Source organism: Etheostoma cragini, chromosome 11 (genome assembly GCF_013103735.1).
Source record: "Etheostoma cragini isolate CJK2018 chromosome 11, CSU_Ecrag_1.0, whole genome shotgun sequence".
Lineage (NCBI taxonomy): Eukaryota > Metazoa > Chordata > Actinopteri > Perciformes > Percidae > Etheostoma > Etheostoma cragini.
In genome coordinates this window covers 24215544-24234629 of record NC_048417.1, presented here as the reverse complement: position 1 = coordinate 24234629, position 19086 = coordinate 24215544, and the positions used below count along the sequence as shown (strand labels likewise).

General features: G+C 40.3%; 1 protein-coding gene across 5 annotated transcripts in view; it reads right to left on the bottom strand.

Annotated features, from left to right (window-relative positions):
* Window positions 1–19086, bottom strand: part of LOC117952509 (poly(rC)-binding protein 3) — a 43373-nt gene that overhangs the window by 10917 nt on the left and 13370 nt on the right. For 4 of the 5 annotated variants that reach the window (XM_034884870.1, XM_034884873.1, XM_034884872.1 and 1 more), the window contains exons 4-9: window positions 7731–7892; window positions 3857–3880; window positions 3729–3761; window positions 3327–3443; window positions 2172–2303; window positions 13–141 (exon numbers count right to left, since the gene is read on the bottom strand). In XM_034884870.1, coding sequence (XP_034740761.1) covers window positions 13–141; window positions 2172–2303; window positions 3327–3443; window positions 3729–3761; window positions 3857–3880; window positions 7731–7802 — 507 coding nt within the window. In that variant the 5' untranslated portion in view covers window positions 7803–7892. Of the gene's footprint in view, window positions 1–12; window positions 142–2171; window positions 2304–3326; window positions 3444–3728; window positions 3762–3856; window positions 3881–7730; window positions 7893–15469; window positions 15582–19086 lie in introns of those variants that run through there. The other variant, XM_034884871.1, reaches the window with a different exon arrangement.

Here is a 19086-nt window from a genome sequence, read left to right as displayed (position 1 = left end):
TAGAGTCTCTACCTCCAGCATGACCACACAGATTTGTTTGACACACTGGATGATGGCTTCTGGGGTTCCCGAGATTGTAACTGCACGTTCTGTGGAGTTGGGCAGCATGTCCCCTGCCACCTGAACCTGGGCCCCTGTGGACTGAAGGAGAGTAGAGTGACTTTGAGGGACAGTATTGACAGGATTTAGTTCTTCATCACACATGCTGTGGTTAATGATTTTGGTGAGTTCAAACAGCCAGCTGCACTGTCCTCTACTGTATTGAAAGGTGTAAGTTTCATGAACCTGTGACATCCCCCAGTATCACAGCTGGGTATGTCTGTGTCCACACTCAGCTGTGCTGTAGCATCGTACTGTAGTGTCACGTTACATCACTGCTGCTGAGTGTGGAAAAAGCACAGTTACTTTTTGAAATTGTCTGTGTGAGCATGTTAGCATGCTGACATTACCATTTAGCGCAAAGAACTTAAGTACAGCCACACAGAGCCAATAGCATCACTGTAGGCTGTTAAGTCTTGATTATAAATGTATGTGTATTAAAGGGGAACTATGCAGTTTTTTTAGATTTTTTTTCTGACTTTTTTCGAGTTGAATGGTGGTCGTCTTGCTCCCCCTGGCGCCTGTGAGCAGAAGAACCACCCCTGCAACTTTCAGCCGGCGAGTGGCCAGACTCAGCATCAGGAAGTATCGCGTGATGTCTGGTCTTGCGATGTAACGAATTACTTCACGGCACTGCACACTTACGCCCATCCAGGAACCGGATAACAAGGTAGCAATAGAGTTTTTTACACTATTGTCATGGCTGAACCAGCTAAAAAGAAACAGAAAGTTGGAGGAACAGAGAAAGAGGAGAGGGCAGACTGGCCGAGGGGGGGGTCAGACACTAGTAAACAAAGGAGCTGCCAAATTTCTATTCTGAAGCTGTAGGGGGAGCTCTATAGAAAGACCTGTGAGCAAAAATCGAGTGCCCCTTCAACCCTTCAAACCTCATAAAAAATGGGGTAATCATCTGACTTTGCTCCCTTAAGCTTTACCCCATTACAATGCCTGTGTGAAAAGGACACACATGCATCCACTGTGTGAGCACAGACGGAGCTCTCTAGCCATGCAATCTCACATAGTAGATGGCAGTTAAGTTTTTACTATATCGGACTGATAGTGACTCAAATTGCTAAATCTGGTCTATTTAGATACATTCTCTCTGTACATGTATGCTCTATTTCTTCTTTTTTTTAAGACTATTTTTTGGGCCTTTCCACCTTTAAGTTTTGACAGGACAGCTGTAAGAAAGGGGAGAGAGAGGGGGAAGACGTGCAGGAAATTGCCACAAGTCGGATCCGAACCCTGGACCTCTGTGCCGAGGCAAAAAAGAAAGAAGTATATCTATGTGTTTATTTGTTATATTTTGTTTTACAAAAGAAAAGCAATGCTTAAGTCTAGCCTGATGTTGCCTTACATAAAGGAATGACCTCAGTCCATTCCACACAGTAAGGAATACAGCCAATATTAAGTACACTATGGTAGGCTACCGGATCGGTACTCGGTATCAGCCTATAACCAAAACCAAGCTAATGGTATGAAGATTGAAAATGTTGAATTAGTGTATCCACTTTTTACAGGTACTAAAGACTTGGTTCCCAAACTGGGGTGCATGAACCCCTAGGGGTACTCACAATGATGTAGGGTGGTATGCAAAAGTGCAGGGCGGGGGTGAATGTTTACTTATCTGGAGGTTGAATGTCTCAAGGGGTACGGGACTGTAAAAAGTTTGGAAAACACTGTACTAGATAGTGTTGTTGTTTTGGAGTTGGTCCCAGTGGGGAAACAAATATGTCAAAAGTTCAATGTGCTGCCATCGAGAGTTTAATGGGAAAAGCTGTTACAGGGCTAGATACACGGGAGTTGCAATGCTGTTGTTACTGAAGCTACAAGGTCAGAAATGTGATCCCAAAGCCATAGTTATTACATTATTAAATGCCTACATGTTAAATGAAAAACAAACATTGAAGAAATTAGGAAAATTTAACAATTTAATTACACAATGAATACCTGTTCATATCTATCCTAGCATTTAACACTGGAGAATGTAAATTCATAAAATCTGTCATAATAAATAATAAATCTGTATAGCATTTCTTTTTAGGTCATCCATAAAAAAAATTATATTGTACCTCTCTCATTTCTTTTATTTTGGAGCCTCCTTTGCCTATGAGGGAGCCACACTGGCTGGCTGGCACTACAAGCCTTAAGGTGACAGGGGGCTTGCTGGTTGCTGGGCTGTTGCTCATGGAATTGATTATGTCCTAGAAAACAGGAACATGTAAATCATTATACATTGATGTATTGTTTGCAGAGGCTATGTATATAAATCAGTTTACAGAGCTAAATGTCTGTAAAAAAAAACTGCAGGAACACACATCTTTCAACCATCCTTTCATATCGTGTCTGCTTGGTGATTGAGCACTGCTCTTTGGCTTTGCCAGTAAATAACAAACACCTTGGTCTGGCACAACAGATTTTAACAAAGGTCGCTGCAGCAGCAGTGTGTCTCCAGTCGCAGTGCTTAATCAGATCAATTAGATGGGTGACATCAAAGACAGGATTTAAGAAAAAGGTCGCAGAAAGTAGACAATTTAAATTCACCTTGCGACAAATATCAACCACGATGAAGGATTTAGTGCAGAGCTGTAGGGCTATTTGTCTAAGCACCAGAGAGCCCATATGACAGGTTAAATTGTGGTTTCTTTCAAAGGTTATGTAACCGCTGTTCCTTCAATGGCAAGTTCACGTATCTAAATGAGTTAACTTAAGGGAGTTTATCCATGTTTCCAGGGTACTAGGTTTTCCTGCTCAACATATCATAATAATATCATAATATCAATAAAAATCTTGATATTAAACTAAACCTACACCCTCAAGTTTGAGAGCAAAACCATTTTCTTGACTTTAGATATTGATATCTCCACAGGGGCTGAACAGATTTCTACCATTCAAACGGCATTTGGAATGTCCATGTCAATGCATTCTTTTACAATTTATATGTACCAGTTTTTTACAACGTTAGTTTATATCATGAGTAGTCTCGCATTGCCTGGCCTTCCTCCATAGCGCTACGGAGGAGGGTCTGGCTCACCCACCGGCTCTGGTTGATTGGCATTTCTTACTTTATCAAGAGTACAGGACCCTGGGAACACAAAAATGACCCCCTTTGTGTGTACATAAAGTGGGCAAAAGGCCTTGAACCCACATTGGACGTCATCAGTGCTTGATCTGTGCATATTTCACTTTATTTAGAAAACTACAGCCACGATCCTATCATACTGTACCTCCTCAAATTTGTAGGCAATCATCGCAAAAGCTTTGAATATGGTGTCTGTTGGTCCAGTGATGGTAACGATCCTCTCTGGACAGTTGCCCTCAGAAATATTGATCCGCGCTCCGCTCTGGGAACAACAACACAAACATACTGTCAATGGGGCCAATCTAGTCAAGCCTATCAACCAAGTGGACATAATCTATTCGCTACCAGTGAGCTGAACACAGTATAAAATTACAAAGTTGAACGTGTCATTCATTTATAACGTTTTTATAGTGTTTTGAGTACATCACATTGTGACCTGCTTAGAAAAGATGTACATACACGTATAAGTATATAAATATATATACATATATATATATTTTATTATTTAATCATTTCAATTGAGTTATTTTTTAAGACTGAAACTCACCTCTTCTCGCATCTTTTTTACCGTTTCCCCTTTCTATAAAGAAGTAAATTATGATCAAAATTGCAACATGGTTCAATAAATATTTTTCCACAAATTTAAGCATGTATGATCTAATGAAAATAACATACCTTTCCTATTATACTTCCAACTTCCTGCAATAAAACAAACAAACAAGAGAAAAAAACAACTATTGATTGAAGAAACTTCTGGATAAATGTGCAGAACTTAAACTGCTTGTTATGGTTTCTTTTTTTGTTTCCTGTTATTCTCCGTGTGTCCTCTCTTGTCACCTACGCGTACTTCCTGTCCTGTGTCTTCCAGTGAGTGTCTGTTTTGTTTCCAGTTTTACTTTGACAGTCTAGGTTTTCTGCTTTGTGTCTGGCTTTACTTCCTGTGTTTTCCTGCCTCTGTGATTGCCTAATGTTTCTCAGCTGTTTCCCACTCCTTGTCATCTGCCTCTTCTTTCCTTGCTACCCGGTGCATTTCTGTATTTTCTATATGTCTGTGCTCCCTTTGTCTCTTGTCACTGACTCTGTGTCAGCTATCAATAATATTGGCAAAGGGTCAGCAAAGAGTTGACAAGACCTTGTATATGAGATTATTCTGGCAATTAGAGAGGTGGAAAAGAGGGGTAGAAATATCACTTGCATGGGTCCCAGCTTAAGTAGGTATCGCGACAAATGAAAAAGTTGGTAAGTTGGCAAAGGAAGCTGCTCATAAGAAAACTGTAGAGGCCAGCATTGATTTATCCAAGGCGGAGGGTGAAAGTATTGTGTGGCAGGGAATTTTTTTAAATGGCAAGAGACCTGGGAACGAGAAGACCAAGGGAGGCGCCTATTATGCATATCTAGTAGGATAAGTGATTAAGTAACTGTCTGTAAAAGAAGGGAGGTTACCTGTAAGAAAGAGGTTATGATTTCTGGAATGAGGATTGGTCACACATTTCTGAACAGCACTCAATTTATGTTAGGAAAACACCAGAGTGGCTACCTGAAGCTGAGACAGTGCAACATGTGTTGATTTCTAGTAGAAAGTATCACCGCCAAAGGCAACATCTAATCAGAGAAATGCAAGACATTGGCTTGGATGATGTATCTCTAAAAAGTATTTTAGAAATGGGGTCAAGTGGGAGGAGGAAAAAGTTGTCTTTTCAAAGTTCAAAGGACACCGGGCTGTACAGCAGGACATACAGTAGTGCACTAAGATGCTAGTTCCAGAGATGGCAACAATGCAACTTTTGGACGCCGGCTGCCGTAAAACCCCATAGAAGATGTCTCTGGTCAGATCCTTTGGCGTGTTGGACTGCATGTTGGCCGTTTGCCTGTTCCAGTCATTTTGCTCAGCATTTGGACTCTTCCCTGAGGTCTTTGTTTCCCTGTGAGTTTTTTCCTTTTTCCCTTTTGGACTTTTTTGTTTTGGGGTTTTGGACTTTTTTGTTTTCCCTGAGTTTTTGCTTTTGGACCCTTGTTATGACCCTGACTCTTTTTTAATAAATCTTTGTTATAAACCCTCTCTTGCCGGCCTGCCTCTTCTCTGCATTTGGGTCCTCTACTTTACTGAACTGTAACCCTGCTTTGCTGTTCCTGGACAAGATGCACACAGTACAGGGGCATGCAGAGGTTTCCCAGCTGCACTGCGGTGTTGAGGGACACACTTTCTATATGCATGTAATCACTCTTAATGAGCTTGCTGTGGCGCAGAGGGCCAGTACTGGCTGCAAGCGCCAACCCTCCCTGACCTCTCCTCGGTGACGGCCACGGCTCATCCACTGTGACGTTAAAGCTGCCGGCTTGTTCCTTAAATGTTCATTTACATTTTTAGATATCAAGCACCATGGAAAGTCACACAGGAGAAATACTTTGTTGTTGCATCAAGTATTATTTTGGGAATTTATTCTTCAAGATTTTTTTCTTTCTTTTCACTCAAACTTTTACTTCTACATTTTCAAAACATAATTGACACTTCTACTCCAACAAAATATTACTCTGTGTAAATGTTCCTGCTCTACTCTCCTTTTAAGCCATTAAATAAGCCATGATTGTTTTGTTTTTTGACTCACAAATGACATATTATCTCTCTCCATGCATTCAGCAAGTTTATTAGAAGTTATTCCAGCTCTTAAGCAATGAGTAATGACTCACATCTGACAATTCTGACCAACATGTAGCTACAGTAAAAAAAGTAAGCATTTACTGCTCAAGTAATACTTAAAACAACATGAAAACTAAAGAATCCACACATTTCTACCCCAACAACAGCTATGCCCTGTGCCAACCAGTTCTGCTCCTACAAAGTCCCGAGGAGGGGCCTCCAGGACAGTATATCCTCCCCCTCCAGGGACACATGTCCACCAACGTCTTTCACATGTCCTGCACCGCTGCCACCAACACCGTGGAGGAGAGTGTTATACAACAATCCTATCTGGACTGTTTTGTATCCTAATCTTCTACTTGCTTGACCTCTGTGTGTTTGTTATAAAAGCAGTTACGAGTCTGAGAACGGTGGTTCAGTTCACAATGTTCTGCAGGTTCAAGGAGTCTCATATATATATATATATATATATATATATATATATATATATATATATATATATATATCTATATATATATAGATATATATAGAGATGAGATTTACTGTACAATTTCTAACAATTGCTCCGTTTACTTTGATGATACGAGAGTAGAAAGACAAGAAAGAAGTCACATAGATAGGTTTTTGCAGATACATTTTCAGGAAGGAAAACAGTGTTACAATTGTTGATAAAAATAACAGTAAAATAGATTAGACAGGCTTTGACATATTTCAGGGAGTATATCTTAGCTAAGCAGTCCAAGCACACGGGGTAACCAAATGGCTGCTCAATTTGAGGGAAAGACCCTTCTGCCAAAGTCCTCCCCCATAAGCCATCTTCTGGCAGGCTGTCTGACTTTAGGGTTTTTAACTATCACTGGGTCACTGGTGATAGGGACTCTTGCATGAGAAACCATGCAATAGGTGTATTGGGCTGCAGACTGCTTGGCACACAAAACAGTGGGATTATTTTGGTTCTAGTCTTGGCGGTGCACACCCCACCAAGATAGCCAGTGGAGTTGTGTAATGTGGGTTTTTGGAATTACCTAACAGCCAGCAGAAGATATCCCTGCCTCCCTGAAGGTATATGCATTTAAACCATCATTCTATTTCGCTCTTAGACATTGCTCATTAACAAACTGCTGACTTAAAATAAGTGAACCCAGTTGCTTGCAGCTATCAGTTATCACAAAATTGTGCTCCACAGCTGTAGCACCTTACTGCCGTAGGGGGGCAAGAAAACAAAGACCATGTTAGTCAAGCATGATGGATCTCAACTAATTGACCAACACACACCCCAAGGATATCTGCACTCAGTGTGTATGCTTTTTGTTGCCTTCAGTCCATCCAAAACGGTGCTCCAAGGCTACTTACAAAGGTCAACCAGACAATCTCACTTCACCCCGGGACTCAAGTCTCTCCACTGGCTACCCATCAAACACAAGATTAGTTTTAAGATTCTCATCCTCCCATACAGACCATTGCACAGTGAGTCACCAGCATAGGTGGCTGACCTAAGGTGCTGATAAACCCTATTTATCAGCACGCCCCTAAAGGTCCAATATGTCCGATTTCTTTTGAGTTGGTAGCACCGAGACTGTGTGTAACGCCCTGCCTCGTCAAACACAATCTGCTTTCTCTGTGGACTCTGTCAAAAATCAGCTCAACACTTTCCTTTTTTTAAACAGACCTTTGGATGACCTCTCTGTACTTTATTTTATGTATTACCTTGTGATTTTAATTGAATTTTTTTATATGTATCTGTATATTGTATGTTTAATGTAAAGCACTTTGATATTTTTTTATCTGTGAAAAGGGCTATATAAATAAATGTTACTTACTTACTTAGTGTTAAGTATGTTAAGTATGAAATCAGTGAAGTTACCCATTAGGTATTGAGGCCAGCCAGCATAAACGTGTGTGCCTGCTTACTTTTCCATGCATGAGGAGGCGGATGGTAAGGGTGACATTGAGGCCACCCTCTGACTGGACTTTGGGCTCCATGCTGAGTGGAAGAGAGACCAAAGCACCGTCGTGGAAGGGGATGTCCTCAGAAGGAGAAGGGGAAGGGCGGTCTTCCAGCCAGTCAGTCACCTGCCAAACACAATATCACACAAAAATCATCTTACAGTCTATACTAGTAGGCTTTTTATGTTTGTTCTTTTTTACACATTTAAAAAAAAAAGAACATAAATACCAGATACATGACTCTGTTCTGTTATATTGCATTACTACAGTTTTTTGACGAAAAGTTTGTGCATTTTGTGTAGTGTATAGTAAGTTGGCAACACATGTAAGCTTACAATATACATGTGTGCTTGTTTAAAAAAATCTATTACCCACAAATCCTTAAATACTAAAAGAACTTGTGTTCAACTTTCAGGTCACCACACATGTCAAGCCACAGTTGATCATTTGGCCAAAAACTAAACACTGTAAGCGGGGAGTCAAATACAGTACAGCTAGGCATCGCTTTTATGAGGTCGCCACATGTTTGCTTCATAAATGACACATAATTGTTCAAAGATCCAGAAAAACATAGTTAAAAAACAATAAGTAATTAAATTCAGCTCCGCCAGGTATTCACTGTCTCAAAAAATAAAATAAAAATGGGACACCCCAGTTCACAAGAGCAATTTGGCTAACTTGGTACATTATGGAAGAATATATTGGGGATGCTCAGTGGTTTACAAATCACAATACTGACTCCTAAAGAGTCAAAAATATTAATTTGTCACAAAGGACTGTGCTAGAAATAAAACTAAATAATGATAATGAATGCACTGACTAAACTCCATAAAATTAATATCTATTTGTAATGTTCACTTGAAGGTGCAGCATGATGACTTGCAGAATTGTTAGTGTCAAAGTCTTCTAAAAGATTCTTGATGAGTCAGACAAAGTTTTTTTTCTCCAGTGCCCTCATTACAGTTAGTAAAGTTACTTTGCCCCACCTTTGCCTTTGCTACTAAGGCAAAGGCAAACAAGACAGTCTGTATGCATTGATGGCTCTGTTGAAAAGGGAAATAAATCAGGAGAAAGTTTGAAAGAGTGAATATGAAAATACTAGACACGTATCCCTTTGGTGTTGTTCTCTAACCATTTGGCTATTGCCAATACACAAAGACAGCATCAAAATGACCTTATAATGACTTTCTGCTGTTATTATTACCTTATCTTCCATTTTGTATAGGTCTAGCAAAAGGCATCAGGGAATTCTCACCAACCTCCTACTAAAGACTCAAACGTTGGGGACTTCTGACTATTTATGGTGTCTTGTTTGGTTACAGATTCAAGGCCACATACCAATTCTGCCAGCCAGACATGAACCTAGCTTAGGCTATTGTTTCTTTTGTGCTAATAGAAAAACGGACCCCTTTTTCATCACAAAATATAGACTTCAGGCAATGTTTGGACTTTTTTAAATTTATAAATCAAACTTGCTTTCAAAGAGTGGCAATTATAAGTTTCTGGAAACAATCAAATCAAAAAGTATTCTAATATAAAAACAATTACAACATTGGAAGATTTAACAGCGCCCCTTTGCATTACAACAAGGTAGAGACGTAGAGTAAAATGGCAGCGGGTTTGAATCGACCAATGGATGGTGGGAAGCCAGGTGAAACGGTCTCCTTTAATTAAGTAAATAACCACGAGTGCCCTCTGTCAGCTCACCGCGAAAATGCGAACGGGCTCTGGAAACGGTGGAAAAATGTAAAATGAGGCCAGCCGCAGTACAGTTAACTTTGCAACACAGCAAGTTAGAAATACAACAAGCATGAGAGTGCGCTAACTGCTGTTAAAGACATCAGCTAGCCTAAGCTAACTAACTAGCCCTGCTAACACCGTGCTGTAGCTAGCTTGCAGCAAAGTCTCAACAAAACAAAACAACGCAGTTAACACCTCCGCTAACAGTGGGGAATTAACTAATGAAACATGGATATTAGCTAACCTGTTGGCTTGGCCTCCATGAAGAACCGGATAATGACATCAATATGGTGAGTAAAATATATTTTACTCGCTACTAATTGCTTTCTTTATGTCTAACGTTGTGTCACGCTTTGGCGTCATTGTTGAATGCTTGAATTTTGTTTGCGTGGTTGCTGAAGCTGTGAAAGTGTCTTCTCTCCACCGTAGACAGGGCCAATTTTACCGTATGTGATTGTTTACAGGGTATCTGGAGGATGTGGTAGTGCACTTGTCTTGGTTTTGAACTTACTGTATAAAACAAGTTCAAATAAAGCCCTATATAACGTTGACTGAAAGAGAAATTCATCAATTAGAGGAGGAATGTTTATTGGCTGTCAAAGCTACTTTGCATGGCAAACATAGGCCAATGTCATGTGAATTAATATTCTACTACGACCATGCAACTGACACCAGGAGGGTGTGTGTATGTTCATGCCTTTTTGTGTTAAATTCAGGGGCAGTTCAATTTACCAAGGTCTGACAGATCTTCCCCCTCACCAAACAATTGCTCTTAGTCCTGCCTCTTTGGTTTAAATTGGCCGGAACAACAAATGCTCCCTTCAACCAACTTTGCCTACCATACACTTGAATCTTAATAATACCACCAGTTAGCTATCATTAGCATTTCCATTCATTTCAACATAAGAAAAACAATATAGTGCTACTTCAGCCAAGGACACTCAGGAGATTAGCATAGGAGGTGTACAGCTCTGCTGCTGCTCTTTTACAGTTTTCATCAAATTTTTTTATCTGTCCAGAGAATATTGACCACTTACATGGCTGATATTTGGCTGCCCTGTACCAAACCAGTGTCTTGCGGTGTCCTATAATTCATGGATGTGTGCTTGTGTGACTTTCTTAACACAGTGGATGTCATTTTCTAATTCATCGAGTTCTTACACATTGGAAAGCGTTTTGGATGCGAGTGTTGTCGGCCAAGTGTCTGACTTTGAATCACCAGTCCATGGATAAGAGCATTCATTTATTTATTATTTCTTTTTTGTTTTTATTGCAAAATTGGTATTTGGCAGGAGGCAAAGTCTTTCATACCTGCCCCTAATTTCACGTTCTGTTAAAAGTTATTTGGTTCCTGTGAAGTAACAAATGTGATGTCAAAGCAAATTACTCACCAACCAAACTGCCAAGTTGGTGCATGTAGTGTTAGGCTTAGCGCACTTTGCACCTCCTGGTGATGCTATTTTTTTTTTTTTTTTTAAACTAGCAAAACCTACTGTATAAAGCATAGCACACCTAATGTTTTTGCAAGAAATTGCAACTCCTCAATATTACCATGTCCTACTTGTTCCCGCCGCTCTAAGGACAGTGTGTTTGTTAAAAGGTAGCAGAAAGGGAGACTGCCCCCCCCCCCAAACCGCTCAGGGCGCTGGTCCAGCTGGCAGCTCGCTCACTCTGACATCTCTCCATTCGTGCATGAATAGGTCCTGAGCATGTGTGTAAATTTCAGGCCTGTGTGTAGTGATTACTAACAAAACAGAATGTAAATTGGAATTTCCCACTGGGGAACCATAAACAGTATAAAAAAAGCAGCATGTGTGTAGCAACAAAAGGTGCTAACAAGCTCATGTGTCAGATAATCATCCACACAATGTCCAGTGTCCACTCACGAATGTGCTCACTTCTGTAATCTTCTAAAGAGAAACAACTGGGGCAAAAAACTGCTCAAATATTAATGCCGGCCTTGCTGGAAGCATTTGGTTATGGGTTCACCTTGAATTGTGGTGCAAGGTGGAGGCTGGCCTCATGTCCTGTGTTGATTATGGTTTACTGAATTGTATTGCTAAATTATGATTTTTTTTATTTAAATTAGTCCCAATCTGCTTGTTGCTGCTGCCCCTTGATGATGCACCATGCCACTTTAACTCCATTTGTGCATTGGTCCCTGCTGTTTGAAATATGTGTCCTTGTTACTACTGAGGTTAAAGGAGCACCCTGACGTTATGTGCTTTTCTAGAGAAACCTTTAAACAATTTGTAAGATTTAGGTAAGTACAGGATTTTCACTACCATTATAAGCTTATGCGTAGCAGCCATGCTGTTTTGGGCACCCCTTGAGCTGAATGAATGTAATATTGATTGGAGTATCTAAACTAACTAACTTACTTTTCTCAGCTCTAATGGTTGTAGTTCCCCGGTGGACTTCAGCAAGTTTAGTCTTTAAGCTTTTTGAGTGTTATCTTTTTGACTATTTTTTAAATTTATTATTAAAATGTATTATCTGCTATGTTTTATCAATGTTTTAGACACAGATATGGTAATGAAAGTGCTAAAAAATGATGTAAAATTGCATTTTTTTATTGAAACAAACATTTTCTTGAGGGAACCTCCGTCAAAAACCTGCATTCTTCCACAGACCTAGGGAAAACACTGCAGTATATTGATCGAAAACAAACATGAGAATAATGCTAAAAGACCATAAGAACAATGACAACATGTGTGCCTCGCTGATGTCATCTGGCTAGTTAGCCAGATAGGAATAGTTTGATATTTTGAGAAAGCAAGGAGCAATGGCAAAGAAGATATTAAATGTTGATCAGTGACCTTTAGACGTCCAAGTAGGTGGATGTTTTTACAATAGGGCAGAGCCAGGCTACTATCTCCCCGTTTTCCAGTCTTTGGGCTTAGCTTCGCCAACACGGCAGACTATATTTACTGTACTGCACAGATATAGGTGGTATTAATCTTGTCCTCTAATAATCAACAACAAAGCAAATCAAACTATCCTACTTATTTAAGCAATCACCATGGGTGAGAGGTGAGGCAGATCTAGACATCTAGCTGACACTGTTGAATATGGTAGCATGCATTGTCATGTAACACTGTAATATTGGTGCACTCTAAGGCATTGGCATTCCAGTTGCAATTACTATAATACTATTTTAGTTCTTAACATAATTTTCAGCAGTTGGTTCAACAGAATAACACAATTGTAGCAATTTCTGTAGGGGAAAAGTATGTGAAACGGGTGATTTTGTCTTTGTCAGCAGATTTTAACCATACCCTCATCAATGTAGCCTAGTTTAGTGTTTGTTATGTGCTCCCCGCCTTGTGGCTGTCGCCGTAACAATGTTGCTTTGCTTTTTTAACCATAGATGAACACTGATGATTTACAGAACACGTTTGGCACATTGACCGTATATAAAGACGGACTGACAGCTCCCTAGTGCAGCCAAGATGCTTGGTCGCCAGTAGAGGTCATTAATCCTGGTTTATAATTATTATAATCTTGCGGATTACATGGCCCAAACTAAACGAATCGGAAGTTTCTCCAAGCGTGTGGTCTTCAGTTTTTGCGTGTTCCCCCCGCGGCAACCCCCGCCGAAACCTAAACCCGCTACCCCCATTCCTTCGAAAAGGAATAGAGGGACCTGTGTTTTTGCCAGACGGCCTTTGCAGGATGTGTCAATAAGACCTAATTAGTCATGCAGGAATAGGAGTAAAGGGAAAAAAAAAGCCAAACAATTATGGTACCATGTTGTGTGACTGAATCAGCGACATACATTTTGATATATTGAATACATTTGCCTTGTAGTATAGACAATAAAAGTTCAAATGTTATGCAGTTTAAAAAAACAAACTATATCCCACGCTGTAAGAAATGTCAGATTCTTCTGTATTACATTGGTGGCTATGGAAAGCCAGCTGTCAGCAACTCCTGTTATAATCAGTTACTTATATCTGCCACAAGGTAGATATAAGTGACTTTAATCTAAAATAAAATCATGTAAAATGTAAAAGTTAAAGTCTAAAAAGCTATATCTATATTTTAAGTTTTGTTTTCTGTTTTTTTTCCCCTTTGTTAGACAGTCAGACGAAGATGTGTGAAAGGGGAGAGAGAGAGGGGGAGTGACATGCAGCAAAGGGGCCGCAGGCCAGATTCGAACCCTGGCCCGCTGCGTCGAGGAGCGAGCCTCTGTATATGGGCACCCGCTCTAACCACTGAGCTATCTAAAAAGCTATTCTTACAGGAAATACAAGTGATTCATAATGTGAGGAAGACTGCTTTCAAGGCACATTCTAAAAGTATGTAGAGTAGAAAGCTCAAGGGAGATTGGAATTCTCTTCTCCTTGTAAACAGAGACGCTGTTTCTTTAGTGACTTTAGTGACATTATTTTCCATTATGTTCTTTTTCTGTGACATTCTGCCCAAAATGTGCTGTAATTGTGCGTTAGGCCTGGAGTTGGCAAAAAATAAAATGAAATGAAAAATTAATTAAATTCCCTTCCCTTTTTCTGTCACAAAATGCCGTTCAAAAAGCAGATGTAAAGCTTTTGTTGTGAGTGTAACTCTTTATCTTATCATTTTGGCCTTTCCACTCATAAAATAATAGGACTGTGTGACTAGTTTATCCAGATTTCTTTTTTTTTTACACCCAAACTGTAAAATTGATAAAACTTTGTTGTTTTTGATATTATTGTCCGAAGGGCTGTAACAAAGTACAGCTTGTATCGTGTAGCCCATGAAGGTGACATATTTCAGCCAGCACTTGGCTTTTCTTCCTATTCTGTAGTCCTCTTCTTCAAATCATCAGAGCATGCAGCGTTTCTCAATAAAGCAGAAGACCAATTAAGTGCCATTGCTTGCCAGGAACATCTTCGAAAATTATAGGCCTAACCCTGCAGAAGACGTGTCCTTTTGTTTGGGTTAAACGTCACCTGCTAGCTACTGTGTCCTATTAGCACATCACATCTGCAGCAGAGCACTTTCTAAGATTTCAAGATGGTCCCTAAGCCATGAACAGCTTTAGTGCATTTGTGAAAAATTAGATGTAGGAAAGGGGAGATTGAGTATATCTGCAGATAGACATGCCAAGGAGCCTTTTGTTGCTGCACTTAAGTCTGCAAGCAGACATCCTGCCAGACTCATGTGCCCCGGGGTATAAATCTGTCCTCTCCAATCAGTTTGCCTGGTTGAGTTTTCGGCCTAAATTACAATTATAAGCTGACCGCCTTTTGCATTGTTCCCCTGCCACCTGGCATTAGCTTGGATGGCTAACAGTTTATTGGTGCGAGTCTGTTAATAAGTGATGCCCGCTGACCGTTTTCCCTTTTCTTCAGTCTGACCAAAGACACCCAATGAAAAGACAATTCTAGTTTCTTCCTTGTTGACATGGTCGTAGCTTATGGAGACCATAAATCTGTCCAATATTGGTTCATAACATAATGGTATCGACACAGCAAACAGTACACCGTCTACTCTGTTTCCATGTAGAATAGCTTCCGTTTTTTAGTTGCATCGTGAACTGATATCCATGTTCCAGACAATATAAGACTATCATTCACAGGAAAGCTGCCACACTTAAACAACTTAGCACACATAAGTGATCGTAAAATGCAAGTCATTTGAACTAGAAATGTAATAGTTTGATGGGAACTGAAAGGCTATCATGACCGCACCCTTTTCTTTTTGCATTTGAATCTATTGAATGATAAATCCATAGTTCTAACATAATACAACACAATAAGACATAACATCTGTTCCATTCTGTGTAATTCACTGAAGAAGTAAAAAAAAAAATTGTCTGCTCTGACCGCCCCCCCCCCCCCCCCCCCCCCCCCCGCCCTAGATGTCACACATGCAAATAGTCACCAAGCAGAAGATATTTAGCCTTCCATGAGAGTCGCAACATTTGACCATGAGACATTCAATGTCCCACCAGTTTTAGTTATTCAGAAAGGATTTACCTTTATGCGGCTCCAAACTGTTGACCACCACTTCAGCTGTTAACAAAAGATAAGCCAAATGGAATTGAAATATGATATCCCCCCTATCACTATGACACAATGAAACACTGCCAAGACATTGGCCAGGGCATGGAGTCACGTGGTCGATGCATCACAAATCGTGACGTCACCTTTGGCGTGCAACCCGAAAATACTCCCCAGCTTTCGGGCAAATACGGTCTAGCCGTGTCGTCATGCTTTGACCATTGCATGGCCAAGTGTTCTCCTTTACATGGGCAGAAGACATGATGGGTGCCCCAGATTAGGATTAGGATGCCCCTTGGGGTTTGGGGGGGTTAGAGGAGTGACATGTCAACGAAGCCATCAAACGTTGTAAATGCTCGTGCTCCAAATTACTATCGGCTTGCTGTGAGACTTGGCTTCTGTACCGCCTCTCTGGTTTAGTGTATTGAATCTTGCACTGTTGAATGGCATGTACACATCACCATCATCATTTCCCAGCTTTACACACGGCAAACCCAGCATTGCACCACAATTCCTTTTTCACAGCGGAGGAGAATACAATAACCCACAGACTGAAAATTGTGTTGCTACGACCAAGCAGGAGTACTAGCTAATCAACTATGTTGTATACTATAATCTGCCCAGACATTCTCCAGAGTATTTTGTGATTGACTGATAAAACATTCCCTATTACGTTCCAGATCAATAATGACACTTTGAAAACTTTTTATCACATTGTGCGCTTTTGTTTGTATTAATTTCCCACTATTCTGATAACTCTCGCTGTCAACGTCTGTAAATCCTAGATATGTCTTGTGTTTTAACCATGCTGGTGAAGACCCTGCAGGCAAAATAAGTTCTGTCTATCTGCGTGTGTGTGTGTGCGTGTGTGCGTGTGTGTGTGTGTGTGTGTGTGTGTGTGTGTGTGTGTGTGTGTGTGTGTGTGTGTGTGTGTGTGTGTGTGTGTGTGTGTGTGTGTGTGTGTGTGTGTGTGTGTGTGTGTGTGTGTGTGTGTGTGTGTGTGTGTGTGTGTGTGTGTGTGTGTGTGTGTGTGTGTGTGTGTGTGTCTGTGTGTGTCTGTGTGTGTCTGTGTGTCTGTCTGTGTGTCTGTGTGTCTGTGTGTCTGTCTGTCTGTCTGTCTATTTTTACTGTACTGGAAATCAAGGCTCTTTTATTGCATAATCCAGAGTTGTTGAAGCATGGTATTTTATTATTTAAGGACTGAAGTAAGATCCGGTAGTTTTGACTGCAATGATGGGACTTTCTTTTATGTCTATGGACTTAATACCTGGTAACATTTCTCTTTCTACCCATACAGTGGCTGATTAATATGATGATTACATGATGTGGACCACCACATCCTGTCATTATGTCTCTCTGTCTGATACCTGATGACAGTCACACAGTTTAAGACAGCCTATAAACAAATAAGCAGCATGTAGCGAAAAAAGAAACTGCCTTTTCTACAAATGAAGAAAGTTTATTCTGCTCAAATTGACAACTGTCCTATTTTGCTCAAGACTAAAAATATAATTTGTCAGGACAAAATACTTTTTAGTCAATCCCACCATTCAAGTTTTTACCCATGTGATTGTGTATAGTTAAATTATTTAATAAACAGTTATCCAGCTGAAGTGCGACTATACCCAACCAAATTGGGACTGACTATTTCTGTCCTCACAAAGCCATGGATCACTATTCTGACATCTCTATTTTGAGAGTTAAGGGCAACGCACACCAGCAACTAATGTTTGTCAAAACATCCACAGCCATTTTCCATGTAAGCCCACAACGGTGGCTACTTGAAGTGTGTCAATCCGCAATGACATCTGTCAGCTTTCAAGATAAGCAGTAATATATTAAAGGTCCCATGGCATGCACATTTTACCTTTTTATGAGTTTTTTTTTTTTAAACATTAATGTGCATTCCCCTAGGTGTAAACCAAGCCCTGGCTATCCTGCTCCTTTGAGAAAATGAAAGCTCAGATGGGCCGAGCTGGAAACGAGTGAAGTAGCAGTTGGCAGTTGAGCTCAAACTCCGTGTTTCTCAGCGACAGCCCAGAAACCTGACTGATCTAGAGAAGATCTGTGTGGAGGAGTGGGCCAAAATCCCTTCTGCAGTGTGTGCAAACCTGGTGAAGAACTACAGGAAACGTTTGACCCCTGTAATTGCAAACAGAGGCAACTGTACCAAATATTAACATTGATTTTCTCAGTTGTTCAAATACTAATTTGCAGCTGTATCATACAACTAAATAATTTAAAAATCATACATTGTGATTTCTGGTTTTCTTTTTTTTTTTTTATAGATTATGTCTCTCACAGTGGACATGCACCTACGATGACAATTTCAGACCCCTCCATGATTTCTAAGTGGGAGAACTTGCAAAATAGCAGGGTGTTCAAATACTTATTTTCCTCACTGTACTAAGGAAAGCTCATTGTGACACTGGCTCTAGTGGCTGTATTCCTGCACCAAGGCTGGATTTTGGGAAAGAGACTTCAGATACAGTATTAGGGGACCACTAGTGTCTATATAAGAGAGTATTCAGATACAGTATTAGGGGACCACTAGGGTCTATATAAGAGAGTATTCAGATACAGTATTAGGGGACCACTGAGGTCTATATAAAAGAGACTTCAGATACAGTATTAAGGGACCACTAAGGTCTTTATAAAAGACACTTTTGATGTGGTATTAGGGGACCACTAAGGTCTATGTAAAAGACTTTCAGATATTGTATTAGGGGACCACTAACGTCTGGATATAAAATTCTTCAGATACAGTATTAGGGGACCACTAAGGTCCATATAAAAGCATCCAACACATTCACTCCCAGAATGAACACATCCCTGCTACCTTATAGACCTTTTCATTGTTGTAAACATTCTAAATGGACCCAAGTTGATTTCCTGTTGCAGTGTATGTGAATGGTATCAACTAACAGGAAGGGGCCAGGCTGTTGCCTAGCAATCAAATTCCATTGAAAAGGTCTTGAGCATCGTTTTTGATGTGAACAATTCGGATTCCAATTTTGATTCTTCCTTTCTAGTCCGGTTCTTATCGATTCTCTATTCCGATTCTTTGATGGGTGGAGTTGAAACCGGTCACATTCTTATTTCACAGATAAGACGAACCTTTTTATTTTTTATTTTTTTTATTTTTACTTTTTAGTTTCAGTGGTGATTTACAGTTATACTGAGCTTTTTCAATGTAAAATAAAGCCACACTAGAGTGCTGGGTTCACACTAGAGATACTGGGCTCCATGGATGCAACCAACAAGCGGCTGGAAGTATAATGGATGCTATGGGAACCAAAACTCATGCATGTTAAATTTGGAACCAATGACCGGATTTGAAACCTAATTTTCCAAACTATAAAAAAAAAGAAAAGAAACTTTAACTTTGGTGTAACTTTACGATTGGCTGCTGTTCTGACTCGGGTGCCTGGGTCTGTTTCCCGACGGTTCAGTAAACTGCCGTTAGCGTCCTTAGCACCGGAGTTAAGTGCTGACCGGGATGGCTGGGAGCTGGGTGGGGGCTGACTGTGGATGTGTCCCCGGGCCAGGGGTGGACGGCTAGTGGATGGCTGCTAGCTGGCTGGGGGCTGACT